The sequence below is a fragment of the Rhineura floridana genome, chromosome 1 (assembly GCF_030035675.1).
Source record: "Rhineura floridana isolate rRhiFlo1 chromosome 1, rRhiFlo1.hap2, whole genome shotgun sequence".
Taxonomy (NCBI): Eukaryota; Metazoa; Chordata; class Lepidosauria; order Squamata; family Rhineuridae; genus Rhineura; species Rhineura floridana.
The window spans coordinates 286,402,231-286,424,854 of record NC_084480.1 but is presented as its reverse complement, the minus strand read 5'-3'; the positions used below and the strand labels follow the sequence as shown (position 1 = coordinate 286,424,854).

At 48.4% G+C, this 22,624-nt stretch overlaps 1 protein-coding gene across 5 annotated transcripts; it reads right to left on the bottom strand.

Moving 5' to 3' along the window:
- Window positions 1-984: 984 nt before the first annotated feature.
- On the bottom strand, window positions 985-12,542 carry OSR2 (odd-skipped related transciption factor 2). 5 transcript variants are annotated; one of them, XM_061603857.1, is made up of 5 exons: window positions 12,085-12,542; window positions 10,418-10,494; window positions 4,720-5,511; window positions 3,138-3,237; window positions 985-1,573 (listed from the first exon to the last, which is right to left on the bottom strand). In XM_061603857.1, exons 3-5 carry the CDS (start codon window positions 5,439-5,441, stop codon window positions 1,391-1,393), a joined length of 1,005 nt encoding a protein of 334 aa, XP_061459841.1. In that variant the 5' UTR covers window positions 5,442-5,511; window positions 10,418-10,494; window positions 12,085-12,542; the 3' UTR covers window positions 985-1,390. The 5 variants fall into 5 exon arrangements, with proteins under 5 accessions (XP_061459841.1, XP_061459833.1, XP_061459823.1 ...); XM_061603849.1 differs by lacking the exon at window positions 10,418-10,494 and having other exon boundaries at window positions 12,081-12,542; XM_061603839.1 differs by lacking the exon at window positions 10,418-10,494.
- Between the last annotated feature and the right edge of the window lie 10,082 nt (window positions 12,543-22,624).

Genomic DNA, 22,624 nt, shown 5'->3' with positions numbered 1-22,624 from the left:
CGTTGGTGTAAAGGTCCCTGTCTCAAACCAGGCAAATTGCCGCCCGCGTTCAAAGTCTAAGCAGGGAGCTATCTCAGGCAATCTTTAGAGACGAGTTTATTATTGTTTCTGAGGCTTGATTACCAATAAGTTACTAATAAATCACTTTAGGGTTTAGGGAGGATTCTGCATCGTTTCCCAGTCCACCCCACCCCGTCCAGTCGTTTATCTTTCTTTAGCTTTGTAGTCGGAATCCAAGGAGGGAAGAGATACACAGATACAAACTACAGGGTTTCCTTGCATTGCTTTTTGCTTTACAGCTTTAGTGCACCCTATGTGCCTACGCAGTGTATATTTTAAAGCACCCTCCCCGCCAAAGAAACCTGGGAGTTGTAGTTTACCCCTCACAGAACTACATTTCCCAGTACCCTTAACAAAGTACAGATCCTAGGGTTCTTTTGGTGGCAGGAGGAAAGGATGTGCTTTAAATGTATGGTGTGTATGCAGCCTGAAGGTAGTGGCAGTTATTCTCAAGTAAAATTACAGTGGAGGAAAACCCTCCTCTTCGTGTTTGCTCCTTAAGTAGCCCCGCTGTGCTCAATGGGGCTTCGTGTGTATGTTTATTTAAATGGGCTCCTTATTGGAGGAAGGGCAGGATATAAATTTAGATAATTTTGTTATTTAAAAGTAAAATCCCATGAACCTCAGCTGGACTTACTCATGATACATACTGTTAAGTGCTGATGGCAAGCAGGCTCCCTGATCCTAATAATGCTTACTTCTGAATAAACAGGCAGAGAATTACACTGTGAAACACTTGGGAAAGATCCTGGTAACAAACAGATAATTTTTATAAAACTAAACCCTTTTCATAGAAAAGAAAATGATCATTACCCTTAAGTTAGTCTCCTGCCTTTTTATTGATGGGAAAAGTAGAGAAGAACTGAATAACCATGCTCTTTTTTAAAAAGTTATCATTGATTATCAAGCATGAGAGATTTGGGAAAAGATTGTTTATTTTTGAAATACACTTTTAAAAATATATTTTCACTCCCAGATTTTGTCGTCATTGTTACCAGTGTGCATTTGGTAAGACAAAAAGGAAGCACACACACACAGACATATCACACCACAGTTTCTGTACAGAGCTCTAAAATGAGCTGTGATGTTAGTATCTACACGAATTCAGCCAACACTCTTGGCTGGAGTGGCGTGGGATGACAAAAAAAGGCTTGGGGCTGTTGTCACTCCCCCCAGTGACCCCCTCTGCAGCCTGTTTGGCCGGAGCCAGGGAATAGAGGATCTGGGCCCTGCATACTGTACATCTGTCCACATATGCACAGGCTTAAAGATTGTCTACAGTTCAAGTCCTTGAGCCAGAGTTAGCTCCCTGTGGAGGTTCTCGGCTGTTCTAGAAGTCCTGCCGTGGGGTGTGAGTTAGACTGTGCCTCCGCAGATCACAGTTTCGCCTGAACACTTTGCCGCACTGCTCACAGTTGTAGGGCTTGATGTCTGTATGGGTGAGAAGGTGAGTTTTCAGGTTACTTCTTTGATTAAAGGTTCTTCCACATGTGGGGCATTTGTGTGGAGATTCCTGTTCAGATTTGAAGCAAGCAAAGGATTAAACCCTTTAGAAACTACCTGGATTACTGACTTTTTCAAAACTTCTCTCATTATACTTCCAGACATACACCCTCCCCAGTTTTGGACTCATTACATTGCACAACACCATCACAATGGTGGGAAATAAACCTTTACAAATCCTATGCACTCTTACTCAGACACAAGTGCCATGGAAATAGTTTCCACATAAGGTTGCAATTCTATGCAAATTTAAATTGTCTGTAAACACCATTGAAAACAATAGGTTTACTTCTGAGTAACAACAGGATTAGGCTGCAGGTGCATTTATAGTCTGATCCTAGGTATGTTTACTTAGACGTAAATCCTATGGAGTTCAGTGGGATTTACTCCAAAGTAATTATCCATAAGATTGCAGATTTAAAGTCCTGTAAGAAGAGGATCCTAGCACACTTGCTGCCTAACCAGGCATGGTATATGTAAGCTGGGGGGTTGGATCAGTGAAATGTGGATTCATATTTTTTCTCAGCCAGAAAGCTCATTGGGTGACCTGCCAATCCTGTATCTCTTTGGCTAATCTACTTCACAAGGTCCTTGTGAAGATAAAAATGAACAAAAAGGGGGGAAAGCAAGTATGCTTAGGAATTCAGCCCTCTTTGAAGATGAGTGCTACTAAACTTATTAACAGTTTACTTCCCAGTAAATGTATTTAGGATCCAGGTGCAGGTCATGGATCTGCTGTAGGTATAACATCATGTTACTTTGCAGCCTGATCCTTATAGATGCTTAGTCGGAAGTTAGTTCAACTGAACTCACTGGGACTTACTCCCTGTAAGTGTGTTTAAGATTACAGCCTTAACTGCGGGGATATATCTTCCTGCCTGTCAAGGTCAGTTCTTCTCACTTCATCACATTTCCCCATCTCTGGGATCTACAGAAAAATGTTTCTTGCTAATCCACCCAGCTTCTCAGGGATACTGGCCTCATCTCTATCAGCGAGAAGCTTTCCACAAAGCCTTTTTAATCTGAGTTTTTCAAACCAAACACACATCTCATCTAGCCATTTACTGCCTGCTTCAGAAATGTCAGACTTCTAAAGGAATCTTTTCCAGCAATAGAATATGCAAGCCTTAAATTAACTGATGTAGCTGGAGCCAATGCATGTTTACTCAGAAGTAAGCCCTGCTAAATTTGATGTGACTTACTCTCAAGTAATTGTGCTTAGGATCATAACCATAGACAACTTCTCCACACTTTCCAATCCTTCTAAGATTCTCTGGATGTTTATTCTTCCCCATAAAGAATGAGTCAAGATAATTTACGACAAAAAAGGCATTCAGTGACTGAACAAGTGAAGTATAGTCTAGGTTTGTGTCATTTTTCTGCATATTGAAATGAAGTGGAGGATCATAGTGGGGAAATGATCTGATTTAATCAGCAACACACCTCCAGTACGTTGCATTTATTTACTTATTCAGATTATTGCTAGGTTTAACTTTATATCCAATCAGCATAAAAAATTGGAACAGAGTTAAGATCAAAATAAACTGTCTAAAGTGATATGGATCTAACCTTACCTGCATGTGTAAAGTTTTATGAACTGCTAGAGTCCTGGACTGGCAAAATCCTTTCCCACATTCCTGACATTTGAATGGTTTTTCTTTGGAATGGATATACCTAGAAGCCAATACAGGCGTTTGGAATCAGTATCTGTAGACAGAGCAAGAGCCACAACCAACAATTTCCATGGAGTTGAAGTATTTGAGAATATACACACTAATGGAACAATCCTATACATGTCGACTCAGAAGTAAATTTCATTGAGGTCAGTGAAGCTCACTCCCAGGTAAGTGGGTATAGGAATGCAGCCTAAGCCAAATTCAGCCCTGAATTCCACTTCTCCAATTTTCTTTTTATAGGTTTTAATAGCCACTTGACAGTAGGTTCTCCCAGTGCTTCATTGCCTTTTTCTGCTAACAAATCAAGGAGAAAATCCTAAGCACACTTACTACAGCATATGACTGAATACACCGGGACTTGCTTTCATGTGAACATGCACAGGCTGTCCCCCTGTTCTGGCCAATGTCAGTCAGATTTTTGCCTTAAATTTATAGACCCAACAGGATCAGGCCCACGGTATATTATCTTTCTACGGCAGGGGAAAAGGCAGAAAATTCTTGAGCTTCTCAAAGCAAGGAACAGCGGGAAAGGGCCATTTGTACATTGTTACACACACATTGTAAATGTTGTTTCTCTGGCATGTACAGGAGAGAAAAAAACAAACATCTTAGTGTTGGGAAATATTCCTTTCAAGAAACATTTTGCCTTCTCTCTGCCCCTCCCCTTCCAATCTTGATCCACATTTGCCAAGCTATAAACCTACTGAAATTTTCTGCAGCTTCCTTACTGGATTTCAGTCAAGTGCTATTCCTACAGAGGTAAAGAAGAGTTTTTGCTGTGATTGCTAAGTTTTTATCATTTCTAAAGTTATGCTCAAGCTAGAAAAGAAAGTGAAGTTAGGAAATGTTTAAGAGAAGCCAAAAGGGAATCTCAGAAAGGCCTTCAGGAGGTATGGATCAGTGTGCAGAACTTCTCAAGCATAATTCTAAGCTCCATTGGAAATAAGTTCCATTGGCCAACGTGGCTCAAGGCAGCCAACTCCCTTGAAACCAATGGGAGTTCCTGCCCGCCAGTTCAGTTGAGCCCACATAAGTAGAAAGAAGCTTGCTTCAGATACTTGGCCCTTCAGATCACTTACTTCCACGCAAATCAACCCAACACTCCCAGCGCCAACTTCATTCCCTTGGAAATAAATCCTACCAATAACAACAGAGAGTTGAAATCCACAACCCTCCCCTATCTCACATATCTTTACAATGACATTGTTAGGTAGGCCAGTATTATCATGATCATCTGTGTCTTGTAGGTAGGAGGCCCAGAAACAGTGGCTTCTTTCCTAGGGCCATGTGAGTGACTTTAGGGAAAGCTGGAACCAAGGACTTGCTGGTTCAGCCTGAAGTTTTATTTCCAAGGGAAGGGGCTGGGAAGTAAGGGATGTCGCTGGATCCTGCCTGAGATGCCCCTTGCGGCGCCCTCTTTCCCTAGCAGATCAGGCGGGAGGGAGCCAGTAGCTCCACAGGCCTTCTGGCGGCGGCTGACCTGTGGTCGCGGAGGTGGTCCTGCCTCCGGAAGGCCTTGTGGCAGATGTCGCAGGTGTAAGGCCGCTCGTCCGTGTGGGTCCTCTCGTGGATGAGCAGGTTGTACGACTTGGTGAAGTGCCGGCCGCAGAACTTGCAGATGAACTCCTTCTTGGTCTTGGAAGGCAGCCTGCCGCGTGCCGGCTTCCTGTCCGGTGAGAGCTTGCCCAGCGCCGCCGAGAGGGGGCCGCTCAACTTGGCCAGCTCGCCGTGCGCCGCCGCCACCACCGCAGCGGCCGCCGCCTGGTGCGCCTTGGGCGGGTCCTCTTGGGTGGCGGCCGCCGCCAGGTTGGCAAAGTCAAAGCGGGGCCGCTCCTTGCGCAGACCCGGCAGGACGTGCGCGATGGCGGCCGCCTGCTTGGGGTGGAAGAGATGCGTGGCGAAGGGCAGCGCCGGGAAGGGAAAGCGCTCTACCAGGCCTTGCGCCGCCGCCATCTCGCTCAGCGCCGAGCAGCGGCTAATCTCGGCCGGCCCGCCACCGGTTGTGGCGGCGGCGGCGGCGGCGGCATAGCAGCCCAGAGTCCAGTGGTTCATGTGCATCGTGTGAACGGCGCTTAGGCCGTAGAGGCCTTGCAGGTGGTCCACGGCAGCCGGGAACGTGTTGACCGCCTGCAGGAAGGAGTAGTTAGTTAGCTGCAGCGAAGGGTGCAGGGGGATCGGCGCCGGCAGGGCTTTGCTCCCCATCGTCCCACGGGCCTGGCCTTGGCTGGCAGGAGGGGATCCGCGGCTCGGAAAACACGCACGGGCGCAGATCCTAAGGAAAAACAAAATAAGGGGAGAGAGAAGAGGAAAAAAGGAGACCCCAGTTATTCTATATGTGAATTTAAGAGAGAGAAGGCCTCGTTTTCCTATGGTTGAATATGCAGCAGAATTTATTATTAATTATAATAAGAAATAGAATGCGGGAGACGACCAAAATGACACATCTGTCATGAGAGCAGAAAACAATAAGACTTCAAATTGATCTCACTGGTGAGATGGAGCAAAACGGCGGAATCATTAAAATGCTATAAGGCTGGAGGCAAGGAAGCAAGCAAAACGGGGAAGGGAAAGTCACTTGGCAGGGAAGCGGGCACAATTTTTGAGGGGAAGGCTGGAAATACGGAATCACCTGGGAAGCACAAATGCCTTGGCAGGTAGCCGCTCAAAGGCACATTCCCCTCCCCCATTCTTTCGGGAAATAAGTACACATTCTCTCCTGCCTAGTATCGAAGATGAATCAAGAAACCAAAGCTCAGTCCTCTGACTGTGGCATGGGGAAGTGCGTGTGTGATCACGAGGGCTAGAAACTTTAAAAGAAACCTTTAAAAACAAACCAGATTTCATTGACTTCACCAGGCCGCCCCCCGCTGAAGGCGAGCTATACTAAAGTTAGTGCTGACTACGAAGTCAATATTTTTGAAACGCCCCAGGAGTACAAGGTACCGTCCACGTAAGATTTAAAGCGGGCGGCCTGCAAGGCTGGAGACTTAGGACAGGAGCCATTTGGAAGAGGGCACTTGATTCGGTTGGCGGTTTGTGCGTCTTTGCCATAGCGCACACAACTGTGGAAGCCTGAACGGCCTTACAAGTGTACCGCCTCCTGCCCAATATTAGCCAGCTTTGTAAATAGATAAAAAGACTGCAGGAGTCCTGGCTGCGATCCTTATTCCAGAGTAGTCTCAAATTGACTTTTATGCGCCAAGGTGGAAAGCAGGAGGCTCTGAAGAACTCAAGATGCCTGTGAAGAAGCGATAAGTCATGTCAGGGGGGGTGGGGGTGGGGAACGTGATATATTCCCCCTCTGAACAGGGAAGTAAATGAGAACAGTCTTTTAATGTGGTTCCCGATTTATTAACCCAGTTAAAACGGAGGGACCGCCCGATCCTAAATACATTCCTTGAGAGTTAAGGCTTTATTGTGCCTGTTCATCTTGCGTCCACCACATAAATTACACGAGGTCCAGCCGGTTCTAATCCGATTAACTGCTTTATGGATCGCAGCTCCCAACCAGCAGGTAATTTGGAAGCTGGCCTCAGTTGAAAGATTTAAGTCCCGCTAAACACAAGCAAAAGTAGTTGATACCCCCCCATCTCAAAACACGTGCATAGTTCTAAACGCATGCAACTGGAGCCAGTGCGTTCCTCCCCACCATCTGGAGTCCTATTGAGTTCAACGGGGCTTATTCCCAAATAAGCGTGCATAAGATTGCAGTTTGTGTCTGCTTCCATGGAAGAATATCCCGTTGAAATGAATGGACGTCACTTGCGCGTAAAGACAGTAGCAGGGTTCATTCGTCTTGGTGGCGCTTGCTTTTAAGTGTACGCTGCAGGATCGTAGCTTGGGTCTCGAATTCCTCTGCTTTCCTATCATCACAGGAGAGGAAAAAGGAGAGAGAAGAAAAAAACAGAACGCCAACCGATCCAGGCTGGTCGTTGCTGCCTTGGGCGAAAAAAAGCTGAATCCTTCCGCCTTCGGAGCTCTTCTCTGCACCATACCTAACATTTATAGATCGCTTTGTGGGTACAAAGGTACAACGCGCCTGGCTCCCGCTAAGGTCCACGGCTGCATACACACCATACATCTCTTCCCCACCCCAAAGATCATGGGAACTATAGTTTACCCCGCACGGAGCTACAATCCCCAGCACTCTTAACAAACCATAGTTCCCCGGGATTCTTTGGGTGGGTGTGCAAAATGTGCTCTCAGTGTATGGCGCTTACGCAGTCCCAGTGCCATCGTTTCAGATTGGGTGTCAGTGCCTGTAACCCCCGTGGCTCTGTCTTTGGAAGCAAGCCCGTAGAAAGAGAGGCCCAGTGCTCGGCTTCCAACGGCGAGGGGGGGGGGGGTTTACTCCAGCGATGCACCTTTTTCAAGTTGGCCTTTGTGGGTTAACTGGAGGGACGGTCTCCTGGGCCCGCGCAGGAGGCCAGCAGATCTGCAAGCGCGTTTGGCGACTCGCCCTCGGCCAGGCCCTTGTAGGACTGACAGCGCTGCCTGCCTTTAGCCCTCCCCGGAGTGCTTATTTTTCTTCCTTCAGCAACAACTCATTTATCAAGATAATCGAAAGAGAAAAGCAACGCTGCTTCAACCGCCCGCGCCCCCCCCCGCTCCAGGTTCTAAATAAATCTACTCTCTTCCCAGATCCCTTCCAGCTGGCCAAGGCCGCGACGCCACCCAAGAGGGCCGCTGAGCGAGCTCTCCCATCTGCCTGCAGGGAAGGGACCCAAAGCTCTGGCTTAGCCGAGACACCTAGAGCAGGAAAGACAACCGCTGCCGCAAGATAGCGCCCCTTGCCCTCCATAGAGCCCGACCCCACCCCACCCCCCGCCAGGACTATTCCCTACAGTGGAAACACCCATCTCCCTCAATTCAGATTCAGGAGAAGAGCCCGCGGCAACCTCGAGCAGAGCTGGGTGGTTTTCTGCGAGGCCTAACAGGGTCTCCTTCCGGCAACAGTCAGGCACAGGGCCAGGCCCCGATGATCTCCCACGTGGGATTCAGCCTCCCCCCGCCCCCAGGTCCCCAACAAGGAAGATTTCCAACCGGGGTTTTTTTTGGGGGGGGGAGGCAGAAGGTGCTTTCATCAGCCCCGCAGAAGTGAGATTGGGGGAGGCAACACCGAGCCCCCTCCAAAGCCTGTGACATTAACCCCCTCCTCCCGCTTGTCAAACATGGCAGCTCGCTGTGGCCCTTTCTGCAACAGGAACGTGGCTCTTTTCTCCTGCGATGACATTTGGAACCTGGTTTTCAGCGTTTTGAAAGGAGTGTGGGAAATGTGACGCTTCAAGAAATAAAAAAAATGAAAAGAGGCACTAAAATCCACTTGGGAGTTGCCATTGAAAGACTGCTGGGACAGCAAGACTGAGCCACAGCTGTTAGGCTCGCTGGCTGGCTGGCTCTCTCCTTCCAGCACACAGTTTTAAAAAAAGGCCTTTAGAGATGCTCTTTTTTTCTTATGCATCCCGAGCTACGTTTTTAAAAAATCTGGTTAGAAACCTTATTTCAAATGCCTGGTCCCTTAACCGGGAATAGCTGCTGGCCCTGTATCCACACGAACACGGGTTCGAATCTCCCTTGCAGATCTTAATGGGGGGAGATGAAATAATCTCCTTTTTCGTTCTTTAAGTGTGTGGCTGTATACTTTGAAAATAAATAATATAAACGATGATGGGTCATAACCGGTAACCAGTTTGGCTTAAGCGATCTTGCATGTAAAGGCTTCAGAGATTTGTCCCACTGCAGCTGCAGGGCCCAACATCGCGGCCTTGCAGAAGGGGGGAGAAGGAGGAGTGAGTGAGTGTGTACGAGAGAGAGCGTGTGTGCGTGCGTGTGCAAAGCACTTTATCGTGCATTATATTTGTTTTTTCTTTGCATTAACACTTGATTGACAAAGAGGCGGACGGGTCCTGAGTCCTCTGGCTCCTTTCCTCCCCTCGGCTAAACAAGCCCCTTGTGCTTATGGGGCGGTGTGGGGACCATTTATACATTAATGCCTCAAAAGCCTCTTTCTTGCCTGTGATCCAAGAGCGCAAGGAGGGGAGTTAATGAGAGGTGTGTAACAGTCAGAGGGTTTCACTCAGCCCATTCAACCGAAACTATACACTCCATTCTTTATCAACTTTCCCAACACTCATCACTTTCCCTTTTTAAATAAATAAATACAGTGGAGGCGCCTGCGCCTCCCCCCCCAAACCTAGGATGCGACCACATAGGATTGGGAATCAGCTGAGAAGAAAAGGCAAGAGTCAGTTGTGCTTCCCTGCTGGGGTTCAAGAACACCAGAGATCAAGCGGTTTCCTACCTCCAGGGGGTTCTTCCCTAACTCTGGGGAGGGAATCGTACAAATCCAGGCCGGAGTCTCTATTATATATAAAACACCATGTAGTATTTAGCCCTCCCACCCAGAGTGGGAACCTTAAAAAAAAAAAGTGTGCTTGACAAAAATTGGAAAATCCTTCCACAGATTTTTTTTTTAAAAAGCCCATCCAGAAAATATGTGATTTTAAAAGTCCCTTTTCTGTATTTAAATAGTTGCAATGCATAACAGCAAAGCACTGACGTTATGCCTAGGTATTTGCATTGGAGATGTGCAGCTTTACACACACACCACATTTTGCCCTCAACCACATTTGTACCGCGCACATTTCCTAGGAAGGAAGTTCTCTGGATTTCGATGGCACTTGCTTCCAAGTAAATATGTAAAGGGTTGAGCCTTATTCCATCAACATTTGAGCATTTCCTTCCAATTGGCTTGGATATTTGAGTTGATTTAAATGTCTCCCTCATACAGATCTTAAAAACACATTAATCAGAAAACAAGCCCCACTGATTCAATTAGAATTCACTTCCTACTGGTGTGCTGCTCGATAGACATTAAGTGAAAAAGAATGCCATTACAACAAGTGAAAGTTACTTTCAACGTAAAAATGATTTAGAACTGAAGGATCTGAATCGGATATTAGGCCGTTCACAGAAAAAAAAAGTCCAGTGAAATCCAACCACTTTTTATTTTATATTAATTATTCTCAACAAAGTTTGGGGTGTGTGTGTGTTTTTAAAGAGCACAATTCGATGAATGTTTATTTGGAAATAGATCCCAATTATTTATGTGGGGCTTACAGCGCAATCGTAACAATGCCTGCTCAGAAGTCTTAATGAATTTAATAGGGCTTACTTACAGATAAACGACCGCAGCCTCTTCCCTAGTAAGTATGCATATAAGTATGATCTTTAGGCAGACCTTTGACACATTTACCTGTAAAATAATAGTGCTGATTTTAGTAGAACCTGCTCACTTACTTAGGATCGCGTCTTTACAACAAGATCCTACACACGTTTGCTCACACGTCTGATTCAATGGGATGTCCATTACAGTCTATAGGGCTTTGTTTTTTGGGGAGGAGGACTTTCTCACGTGTTTAGGTTGTGTAGTATTCACACCGATTTTGTTGTTTAAAACGGCTATACAGCACAACACAAAAGAGGTGTCTTCTTTTATGAGACATTGTAGAATTTATCTCTGTACGTATCCTTATTAAGGATACATAAGGCTACACAGTACTTCACGGAATCAAATAAAATCATCAGAACGTAAAAAAAAAAATCCCGAACCATATTAGATAGAGATGTTATTGCTCTCCGGTCGGGTTTGCGGGCTGGGATCCTAAATTCACGCTCTTCCTTCCACTAAAAAAACAACAGGACAGTACAAAGTAAATATGTTGAGGTGCCAAACTTGACAATTTGAAAGTGTGGCGGGGGCGCGGCAGGGGGAGGGGAGGAGTTAGGTCAGAAAGTACCGCGTTTTCCTTTGAGAGCCCGCTGGTACTCAGGGTGCAAAGCAAACACGGATGTTATTTAGACACACTGCCACTTCCTTTTTCACTCCGAATCCTTAATTTAATTAAGATCAGTGTCTACAGAACAAGGGTCGTCCCGATGTGATCTTTGGCTGGCTCTGCTTTTTCAAGTGCTTCCGACGGCCAGGACTTTGAAAGGATGGAAAGTAGCTTTTGCTTTGATGTCGGAGCGAAATAAACAACCGCTGTCGGTGGGGGAGAGCTAAGCATAGTAGGCTGAGGGTCGTGGCAGTGAGGTAGACAAACATGGGGAAGGCACCTCTGCCAGATCACACCGGTTTTTATTCAATGATTTAGCCCTGCCTGCTTCGGCGTTCCCAAAAGATATCTTGAACTGGTGGATATAAATCAAGTCAAAAAGAGGAAAGGAAATATTTTACCCGAGATTGACCTAACTAGCAACCTGACTTAACATGGGTTCCCTGGAAGCCTCGAATATGTCACATTTCTAGGGGGACTGGAGACCATTAAACAGACACCGACCACTATGGAGCGTGCAGAACACAGCAGGCTCTGTGCGCAAAACGACAAACGAACCACAGATCTGCCCCCGTTCTAGTGTGAACGGCAGAAGATCCAAACCGAAAGTAAACGAGAAGCTTCACGCTCCCTCACTCCCCGGCGAGAGTTTCTCGGCGGATAGACAAAGCCATCAGCAAGCCCGACCTCTACGCATGCTTACTTGGAAGCAAGTCTCACTGCGCTCAGTGGGCCTTACTCCCCGGTAAACGTGCAAAGGATTTTACAGCTTTACATCTCTCCCTGTCAACCTTTCGGTTAATCACGTTTTAAAAGGAGCCCATTTCTGGGTCGAGTTGGAGATCGCCTCCGTTGGGGGTTCCCCGAGGCTGCATTTGGAACTTTCGAGCGGGTGTTTCCCCCACTCCGCACCGAACAGCGCCTTCCTGTCCAGATTCCTAACCCGCGGAGCCTCCTCTCCAGCAGGGGGCCATTTCGGGGCTGTCAAGTGAAAGGGACTCACCTACCTCCCACTTGCCACTGTCTTTCCACCGGCCTCGCCAGACCAAGTTCGCCCAGCGCTCCTAGTGCCTTTGCCGTGTCATTAGATCCACTCGGAAGAGGCGGAAAACGCCACCGGAGTTCAGTGAAGCCGACGAGTCCCAGGGGTTTCTGGCATATCACGGAAGGATCTCGAGAAGTCAGAGAGGCGGCCGAGGCGACGCGAGGCGGCCGAGGCGAGGCGGCCGGCCCACGCCTTCAAGCTTCTCTGGCGGCTCGGAAGCGAGTAAAGTCCCGGCTCGCTTGGATGACTCTGCATAGACCTTCTCCCTATCCGCGCTTCTTTTTAAGCGTCCTGCCTTCGACTGTGGCGAAGTTTGATACAAGTCTGAAACTCCCCCTCCCAGATCCATCACATTTCAGCAGTTCAAGTGGCGTGCAGCTCTGTCCCCGCCCGCTGTCCCACCCCAAGCCGCAACGATTCGAATGTTCACCGCTTGAGTATTCTAACCACGCCCAGCGCCGAACGTTCAAGAGGTTGCATAGTTCTGAGACCGCCCCTGAAAGTCCCGCCTTCACTCTTTTTTCCACCACTGTTTACTCCTGTTTAGATAGCAACTTGGCCTTAAAGGGGCAGAACTCTTTTTTCCCTTCCCGGCCCCCCCCACACGTTACCTAAGGTGACATTTCCTTTGAGAAAGCACGATCAGTTCATAAATCAGATCTTCCTTCCTGAATGCTTCTGTCCCGAGCTACTTCAGCTGCATAAACTTCGGTAGAGATTTCATACTAAGCCCCAGAATTTAAGCGAGTCCGGAACACCCGTTCTCAGGTTGACTTTATATTCTCTATATATTCAGAGTATTTTTAAACCATTAAATTTTTCCTATTGATGTGAAATAAATCAACGTACACACAATAGTTTACAAGCTTTCTTTGAATTATCTAATCTGATTGTTTTTATTTTATCTTCCCATCTTCTCTTATTTATGCTATTTGTTAGACTAATAACATCAGTCTAAGTAAGAGGATCATGCTTTAAAAAAGTTTCTACAGTCCCACTTTGCTATAGCCTATTAAAAGTATTCTTGCTAACATAATGATCGTTATCATCATTTCCAAAATAAAGAAATCCTCCACAGAAACCTGATTTTCGTGAGAAAATAATTTTCTTCTACCTGAGACAGGTGAATAGTCAACATTCCCCTTGCCGCCGCCCCCAAATCTCCCATCTAGAAAGTCTTGAAAGGTGATTTTTAAACTCCCTGAGCCGACTTAATATAATTAGGAAAAGTTTTTCTGTGTTAGATAAGAAGTCCCCATATATGGGGGAGCTTGTACTACTATTTTTCCTCGTTTTCGATTTAAGAGGGGCTTTATGTTGTTGTGGTTTTACTTATCCCAAGTGACCAATCGCACGTTGCTTAACTTAAGCCCCTGGTTAAATAGAAGCACATTCCTGTTCGCGGTTCAGTTGTGGCCGGTCTCCTTTTTCCTCCTGCATGCAAGAGGCATTTTAGACGAATATTTGTTAAGTACTCATTAATGGAAGGGCTGGTTCTCTCTCATCCCCGACGGAATTGTGTAGGACCTGAAACCTAAAACAATCCACATGGCGAAATGACGTTTAAAGCCATGACCCCCCCCCTCGACCTCAAACCCCTCGGTAACTCGGAGCAAGATCCAGCTGGTTAAGATCTTCGGGGAGGGAGAGAAAGAGAGAGATGTACAGCAAACGGGCCAGATGCGAACGTGCGTTTGGTTCGAATGAGGAACGTGAAACAAATAACCTCAAGAAACTTGTCAGTGTAATGGAAGCCTTGAAAATGTTAGATCCTGAATGAGGAGCAACGAAAAGAAGCCAGATCCCTCTGTTGTAAGTCTTCTGTTGGTAAGGAAATGAGTGGGCACTGAAGGACGCGTTCCTGTGAAGCGCCTGTCCTGGAGCAATTCTTGCGTGCATCTTCCCTGCATAGAAAAGACAAAGAGGAGATGATTCGCAACTGAGAACAGATGAAGAGGGGGGAGGCAATTAGGGGAGGAAGGAACCGATAATTTAAGGCTCTTGAGTCAAGTGCGAAGGCACGATGAACGCAGGGAGAGGAAAACGTTCCCGGTCGTCCCCCCCGGAGCTATCCAGGCGTCATTTCTTGCCCCATTGACATCAGTGGCCCCACTTTCCAAGCAAAGGTGTAATCCTAAGGATACCTCCAAGCAATGGAACTTTCTTCCCAGCAAGCATGGCTACGCTCCGGCTCTCCGGACAGCACCCGTGACTCAGAAGGGTTCCCCTAAGCCAAGGTCTGACTTCAAAGCGGAACGGAGGACGCCGAGGAGGGAGCAGGAGGGGCTCCTTGCCTGGCGCCTTCGCCAAACACAAGGGGCCCCAACTTTTCTCTCTGGCGAGGCTACTCTGCCTTTGTCTTATGAAAATACGAGCGGCCAGAGTTGCAATGTGTTGCTGTGCTAGGCTAGGAAGAATCCCTACCTGTCACGTGTAAGCGCCTGACCCTCGACGCGAGAGGGGCAGATTCTAAGGAAGGGTCCCTTTGCCTCGAATCTTTCTCCCCCACAGTATCGACTCACTTGCGCCCTTGTAAAAGTGGGAAATAAATTAAATGACAGTACTCAATTTAAAAAAATGAAAAGAAAAGAAATTGTAGTGACAGTTTTCCCCTCATACATCTCCTGCCAGTGTTTCTCCATTCCATACTGTAAGATCAACAATAATAGAAAATAAAATCATCCACGGATTACAGGGTTTGGATAAGATATTGGCCTCGGCGTAAGGGAAGGAATCTATAATACAATTCCTGAAGCGGTTGCATCTATCTATCTGTCTGTCTGTCTGTCTGTCGTCTGTCTGTCTGTCAATCATCATCATTTTGCTCGTGCCATTCCCGCGATCAAGCTCGCAAGCTGAAGACAGCCTGGGCAGAAACTATAATACGATCATTTGGGCCCCGATCCTAAGAAAGGCTCGACAGGTGCCTCAGCCAGGCAGGGAGCTCGGCGACTGGCTCGCAAATCTCAGTTTGCTTTTCCGCAGCTCCCCTTTTTTGTCCCCCATAGAGTTTCTGCTGCTCTTTCACACCCTAGAACAGATTCCAGCCCCTGGCGCAGAGTCAGGCAGAATTCACTTCGATGTTGGAAGGGGTGTTGGTGGGGGTCCCAGAGTCTGCCGCTGAGTAACATCGGCGCCAGCAAATACCATACAACACGCGCAACGAGCAGCCAACTACTTCAGCCTCTCGGTTCCTAAGGACAAGCTTTTGGAATTGATTCGGAACGGAGCTTGCAAAGCGACAAGGCTTCACGCTTCCGCGGGCATCCGCCTCGCTGGGCGCCGCGGAGGGCTCCTTCGGAGCAAGCCTGCCGAGAAGCGGGCCGCGCGGGGAAGGGGGAACCTAAGGGTGGCCTCCCACGCACCTTGCATTCCTGGTGGAAGAGCCCGCAGGCCCTTTGCCTCATGATCTACCCATTACATTTGGCGGGGGGGGAGGGGTTAGCTTCACAACAAACTTGTGAGGTAGGTTAGGCTGAGAGAGGGGGGGAGGGAAGGCGGGTGATGGGCGCCAGGTCACTCGCTGAACTCTGTGGCTGAAAGGAATCGGAAGGAGCCCAAGACCAACAACCGCAGCTGCTCTTTCTGGCTGCAGCCCAGCAGTAGCAGCCCCCTCGGGTCCCGCCGAAAAGGACCGAGGGAAGGAGGTGATGGGAAGGATTTGCGGGCGGGGGACTTCTCTCTTTCCCCCCTTTCCACCCAGAGCTCCCTTCCACCTCAGTGAAAGCGAGAGAGCGCCCCTGAAGAATGAAAGGGTTGATCCTCCGTCCCCGACCCTGCCCGGATGCTGGGAAAGCGGCTCAAGCGCTTCGCGGCGGCGGCCGTCAGGGAATAAGGAGCCGGTGGAGGCCAGCCTGGAGCTGTCCCAGCGCAGCAGACGTGGGCTTGCCTTTTCCCTCCGTCTCTCGTCGCTCTCCGAGGGGGACGACGGATCAGACCCCAAACTCCACACCGCCTGCTCTGTGGGAGGGAGGGGTTAAGGTGGGGGGGAGAACCTTCCTCTCCTAAACAGCCCCCTCCTTCTCACAGGCACACCTTGATCGTCCCTCCCCCAGCCAGACCCCCGGCAGAAATGCAACCGCAGCTCCCCCCCCTCCGCACTTCGCGGAGTTGGGAGTTCAGATGCCACCCAGGAAGTCAGAGCCGGAGGCCTGAAGGAGGGTGAGAGCAGAGGGCAGATCCTGGCCAGGGTCAGGTGTCACCGCCGAGAGCTTGCGTCGCATCCGCGGAGAGATGGATGCCACGCAAAAATGCCGAAAAGGCAACGCTTCGTTTTTAAAAAATGAAAAGGTGTGCTGGGCCTTTATACTCTTCTGAGCTCATAGGGGTGTGTGGTGGATTCGCACCGTGGCGAGGGAATCTTGGAAGCGGTCTCGCAGCCAAACCTTTCCTAAGTGCCCAACTCTCGTGTGTGTGTGTGTGTGTGTGTGTGTGTACACGAGGTGCTGTGCGGAAGTGACACTCTCTCCGGCTTCCCACTGATAAGACCAGGGGTGGGAAAGCCGTGGCCCTCCAGGTGTTGCTGGACTCATCACCCATCATCCCTGACTACTAGCCATGCTGGCGGGGGATGATGGCAGTTGGAGTCCCACAACCCCTGGAGGGTCTCCGTTTTCCCAGGCCGGTATTAGGCTGACGGGAAGGGAAACAGGGCGGGGAGGGAAGGGAAACAGGGCGACTGTGGAGAAGGGCAGCGAGCATTCTAACTCGCCCCCGGGCCCCGCGCCCTCCTCATGAACTAACCGTTAGGCTCTGACACCGTAATCGGGTTTCGGGGTTTCAGCTTCGGGCTCAACAATGAAAAATAAAAAGTCCCACAGAGGCAGAGCTTCAGGAGATGCAGGGAGACGGGGGACTGCCCTCGGACAGAGAGAAGAGAGATCACGGCGCCCCTGGGCGTCTCTTGCTCCCCACGCCGGCTTGCGAGGAAGGCAGGTGATGGCTGGGCCATTCGCGCACGCAAAGGGGACCCTTACTCGCTTCCCGGAGCGTCGGCGTGTGTTCCCTTCTGCCTCCGCCGCCTCTCCGAGGCTGAGGAAGAACTAGAGGAGGGCCTGCGAACTAGAGGAGCAGGGCAACTCCCGAGCATCGGCGGAGGCGGGGTGGGGAATAAAATGCTTACAGGGCGTTCAGGTGGCAGGCTCGGCTGGGTGGCCAAGGCAGGGAAGCGTTCAGGTTAGCTGGAGCCTAGGACCGCCTAAGAAACGCGGCCGCTGCTGGGAAACGAAGAGCTCGGGCGCCCCCTGGAGGCCACCGGTTGCTTTGCGCACGTTCGGGTAGGACGCCAGGGCAGAAAAGGGCAAAGATGCTTCAGTCAGACAAGATGAAAGAGGCGACCGGCTGGGCGGGGCTAAGGCTGACTCTTGTAATTCCTTGGTAACTGATACTAAGTTTAAGGATCTCCGTCCTTGTGTTTAGACTAGTGTTTATTCCTGCAAAGGGAAGGCTAAGGTCAGAACTTGCGGGGCGTGGGGAATTGTCTCTTTATAACCAGAGCATGGACAGCTCAGGATGGGATCGAGACCTGAAAGATGGGCGAGAACTATGCCGCTCTATGGATTTGGACCAATCAGATCCGGATAAGGAAGGACTCAGGACCGTCATACTGCAGTATTAAGGAACTGCGCGATCTCCTCCAAAGTCCTGTTGAGTTCAACGGGTCTGACCCACTGAGTCGAACAGTGGGCGCCAATAAATGTCTACTCAGAAGTAAGCCCCACAAAGTCTAATGGAGCTTATCCCAAGAAAGTGTATTTGGGATTGCAGCCTGAGTTGAGTACCACTTGAGTACCATTGTGCATTTTTATCCGGAAATAATAAGGCCCATTTATCTCAGTGCAACTTAATTACTTCTGAAGTAAACACGCTTAGGCGTGGACACTGCAGGGGTCGGGAGTGAAAACAAGGAGGGAGAATCAGTGCTGCGGATGTACAGCCAGGGGTGTAGTCCTTTGGGGTCACAGGGGTCCCTAAACCCCTTAAATTTGGGGGGAGCAGGGTCCCAGCCAGGTCCGTACGTATCAGCCAATCATCATGAAAGGGGAGTGTGTTAGCTACTGAGAAGAATCCTTACGCTTTCCTGATGACTAGAACCAATCAGAGTGAAAGGTTAGACTCAGCTACTCTCCTCAGTAACACGCAGCCTCCCCTTCATGCTGATTGACTCCTGGGCACGTCTGTTGCAGTGGAGTAGCAAGGGAGAGGCGGGGAAATTGAAAAGGGGTCGTGGTGTGACTGTCATGGGGGAACCCTTGCGGATTTGCCACTACGCTGTTGTGTACAGTGCAGTTCTAACCATGTCTACTGGGAAGCAGATCCTATTGAACTCCCAGATAGGTGGGCTTAGGACTGCAGCCACTGAATTCACTTGGATTTACTTCTGAGTAAACAACACGGTTAGGATCGCCTCTTAACCTGGTTGAGACAGACAAGACACAAGCGGATTCTCTTTTCTGAGGCATCCCAAAAAGAGTCTCTGCAAAGATCAACAAGAAGGTTATGCCATTATAAAATCTGTTAGCCTTGAGGGTGCCCACGACTTTTTAGGGAGACTCTCCATCATTTTAAAGGAGGCTGTCCATAATTAGCCCGCCTAACTGGGAGACAGAAGGGGGCAACAAGGGCCAGAACTGGGTGTGCACAGTGAGTGTGGTGCCGCCTTGTCCTGCAGGCCCTTTCACGCTGTGGCGCAGCCAATCACGCAGTGTTATTTCTGAGCAGCCGCCCAGGGAGAAAGGCGTGGCAGTGCCTGCAGCTGCGGAGTGCTTCTCAAGGCAAGCGCTTCTGGGGAACTACCCTGTCCTGACCGCTGCAGAGCTGTGCGGCTTCTACAATGGCGACCCCGACAACTCTATCAAAAAGGCGTGACTAACTAGACTGTAAGAGCAGGGTCATTCGCCGCGCTGTAGGACGTAATGTGGATCCGGAGCTCAGCCCCAGGACGTCTTTTGAACTATAGGGAGATGCGACAGCCTAATAAAGATGAGCGGGCGCAGAGTGCTTTTCTTTGTCTACAAACCCGGCTGTCCTCCTCAGACCCCTGGGATCAAGAGTGAGGTCAATAAATGGTACTTCTGGCAGGGCTGGATCACAGTACCCTTTAGTTTTGAAATCAAGCTCTGATTACACACTCTAAGATGACAATCCTATTCTAGTGGTGCAGACTTCTTTTCTAAAAGGGATGTTGTGACAGCTCCTTTACTCTCTTTATAAGATAAATCTCAATGTATTTTTACGTGTGGATGGGGTTAAAAATACTAAAGACACGTGGCTATTTACATGTTGGGTGCAAAAAAAAAAAAACTGTCCCACATATCCGATTAAATAGCACTCAGAGTTGCCGAATGAAATCGATGGGCTCAAGTTAATCATGACTAAATTGTCCATTGATTTCAAATCGTCTTACTCTGAATGTGACTTACAGCGCAAGCCTAACCATACCTATTCAGAAGCCTTATTGGATTAAGCGGGGCTTACTCCTACTGGGGTTAAGATTGCTGCTTTCGTCAGACAACACCCACAGCAATACAAGTTACAACGTTATGTGTGCTCCCTTAGGAATTAATCGCAGTGAGCACGGCGCGACTTTTCACAATAAACACGCACAGAAACAATAATGAGGAAAGCACCCTTTGAAGGAGCTAGTTTTTATATACGTGAAAACAAATAAATTCATCTCTCCTTTTGTACTCTGATGGCGCTGTACCAACAACATAATATAGATGCTGTGATGTCAGTGTTTTTTTTTAATCTTGTTTGCTCCCAGTTTTCCACTATAGCAGTGTGATTTTAGGGCTAGTTTATACATAAAAGAGGCTTACGTGGGTGAGAACAGGTGTCAAAAGGTAAGAAGATGTAATGGTGGAAGGCAAAATGGCCTCTGCTCATTTGCCCAGTGGGACACCCATGGACTGCATAGCTCCATTCATCCCACGCACCGTCAATTTTTATTTATGGAGCGCTTGTTTCTGCGGAAGCCTTGCACATTTCCCAGATGCATTTCTCCATGGGAGGTTGGATCCAGGTTTCACCCACCACGTGGAACTCTGCTGAAGCATCTCTTGTTAAGACCCCGAATCCGTGCTTCCTGCAAGACTCCCAGTGCGACAGCCTGGGAACCAGCCAGATGCAGAGGTCCCATCTGCTCCCTAACCTGCTTTTGGTCAATTTCATCCAGATTTCCAGCTCCTACTGAAACTCCAATGGAAATTCTTAAAGGAATCTCCACTTTTTCGGTTTGATGTTATTGCCAAGAGGCTTTGAAGTGAAGACTCTCGAGCTATTTGCCCCCGGAAAACAACAGCAGCAGCAACAGCAACAACAACAGGGGGAACTTCTTCCACTAGAGACATTCGCCCGTGGCTTAACCAGCCTTCTTAGATCAGTGAATATGATTTAGAATCCCCATAAGGACTATAATAATGCGCAGAGTCACGATTTTAAACTCATTGATTCTGTACCGGATTGTGGTCAAAATATTTAGAGGTAGGTTTTCATTTTGCATAGTAAACTCTGGGCGAATCGAACGCGTTAGGCATTTTTAGCAACTCTACAGCACGCAGCCGGAGTAGGCTATTGCCTAGGAAAGTTCAGAGTACAGGAAATCAATCTACCATTTACCGTGTTTGTTTTGTCTGGATCCAAATGTTTAGGCGTAGTCCTGGAGGGCTCTGCTTTACTGATGGGTTAATTGCCCTGCCCACTTCAGTAATCCGTGAGGTGGGATCGTGTAACAATCATATATGAAACATATCATCCATCTCGTTTTGTGGTTGTGGAAATGAAGCCTCTGTTTGGCGACGTTCACTCACTCAGGGAACTAAACAATCTGTAGTCTAAATTCTGTGAGGGAAGAGGAAGTTGTTGATTTGGCTGACACTAAAAGGTTACACAGGTTTTCGGTTGAATGAGGTTCCGGGAAGGGATATAAGGAATCAGAAAGGGAAGGGAAGGTGGCTGAAAGAAGGGTGCAGAATAGAAAACGGAGTAAGAAAGAAGCATGGGAAAGGGCAGATGGCTTGAAGAAAAGGAGAGATCGGGGAACTGAGGCCAAGCAGGAGGGGACTCTGAAGAAATCTGAGGGCGCTTAAGTTTAGTTTGTTATGGGGGGGGGAGGCAGAAGGATGCTGGTCAAGAAACAAACCTAAACACACTTACAAGGGAGTAAGCAGTGAAAGTCATTTCTCACTAAATGTGCATAGGGTCGCGCTAAACCTGAAGTAGTCGCTGGGTTTAGGATAGATCCTGACCGAGGAATCCCGCAAGCTGTAGTTTCTACTGCCATTGCAGGGCAACGACCTGGCCACGATGCCACAAACGGAGGGGGAGGGGGGAAATTTCACAACTTTATTTTAAGTAACCAACTCTTTCCTTGCCTGTAAGTTACTGCACTATAACTATTCTAGTAATCGATTTCCTAGCTGATTTTGAATTTGGGCTGAAATCCCATGCACAAAGCTGGAAGGAAGCCCTATTAAACATCATAGGACTTACTTCTGAGTAAACATGCATGAGCTGGAATAGCATGTGCTACCTGCCGGGAGCTATGCCATGGGCCCTTGGAAGCCTTCGTCTTTAAGCCAGCATGGTGCTTATAAGCCGGTGCAGTGGTGCATGCAAATGCGTCAGGGCTGGCTGACCACATCTTGAAGTAAGATAATCAGCACCCGTTACCATCTAAAGAGGATCTAGGCTTAAGACCTTGACGCCCCCCGTCAAAAAGTGCTTAAGTGCTCCATTGCTCTGGGCGGGGAGGCCATGAAGTTAATAGGAAACGAGAAATGCAATTCAGGCAAGGCGCCCTCCTTTTTTTCACTTGTACATGGACCCACAGCAGATACATACACGCGCATATGACTGTAAAGTTGCCTGGTGATAGAGTGCACATGTGAAAGAACCCTTAGGGATCAAAACCCACATACCGTTTTTGTGTCATTTCAAGCCCCCGCAGCGCTCTTCAGGGGGATGTTGACGCGTCTGGCTGCAGATGGAAGTGTCGGCGATTCAGTGAGGAGATAGCGAGACCCAAGTTGCGTTTATGATCATGGCTGCGGTCCCACGCACAAGGGGAGTCAATCCCATCAGTGGCAAAGATGGGTTATTTTAAACCGTGGACTTAGTGGTCTTGTGCCCGCCAGCCCTTTAGATGGCCGGGTGCGTATAACACAATGAACACTCCTCTCCTCTCCGTCAACCAGTCTTGCTTCTACATTCTTGATATATTAAGGAAACAAAGAAAGCAAGAACATTTGCCAGCCCTGTTTTTTTTTTTAAGATAGGAATACTCTGAGCACATACAGTTTCTCGTTTTAAACTCACGCAGATCTAGAGTACAGGAATAAACTGAGTTTGCTGCTCCTGCACTGATGCTAAGAACGTTTATTATTTATTGACTTTACTATTACATTTACATTCCATCTGTCCCCCACACGCTTATCCTCCTCTCGATTTTAATCCTCACGACAACCTCCTGAGGAAGGTTAGGCAAGAGAGACTATGACTGG

Coding starts and splice junctions, on each gene's coding strand:
- OSR2 (XM_061603849.1), bottom strand. CDS start 5,441: ATGGGGAGCAAAGCCCTGCCGGCGCCGATCCCCCTGCACCCTTCGCTG. Junction 3,238..4,719: donor GACCACCTCCGCGACCACAG/GTCAGCCGCCGC, acceptor ATTGGCTTCTAG/GTATATCCATTCCAAAGAAA. Junction 1,574..3,137: donor ATAAAACTTTACACATGCAG/GTAAGGTTAGAT, acceptor AAATCTGAACAG/GAATCTCCACACAAATGCCC.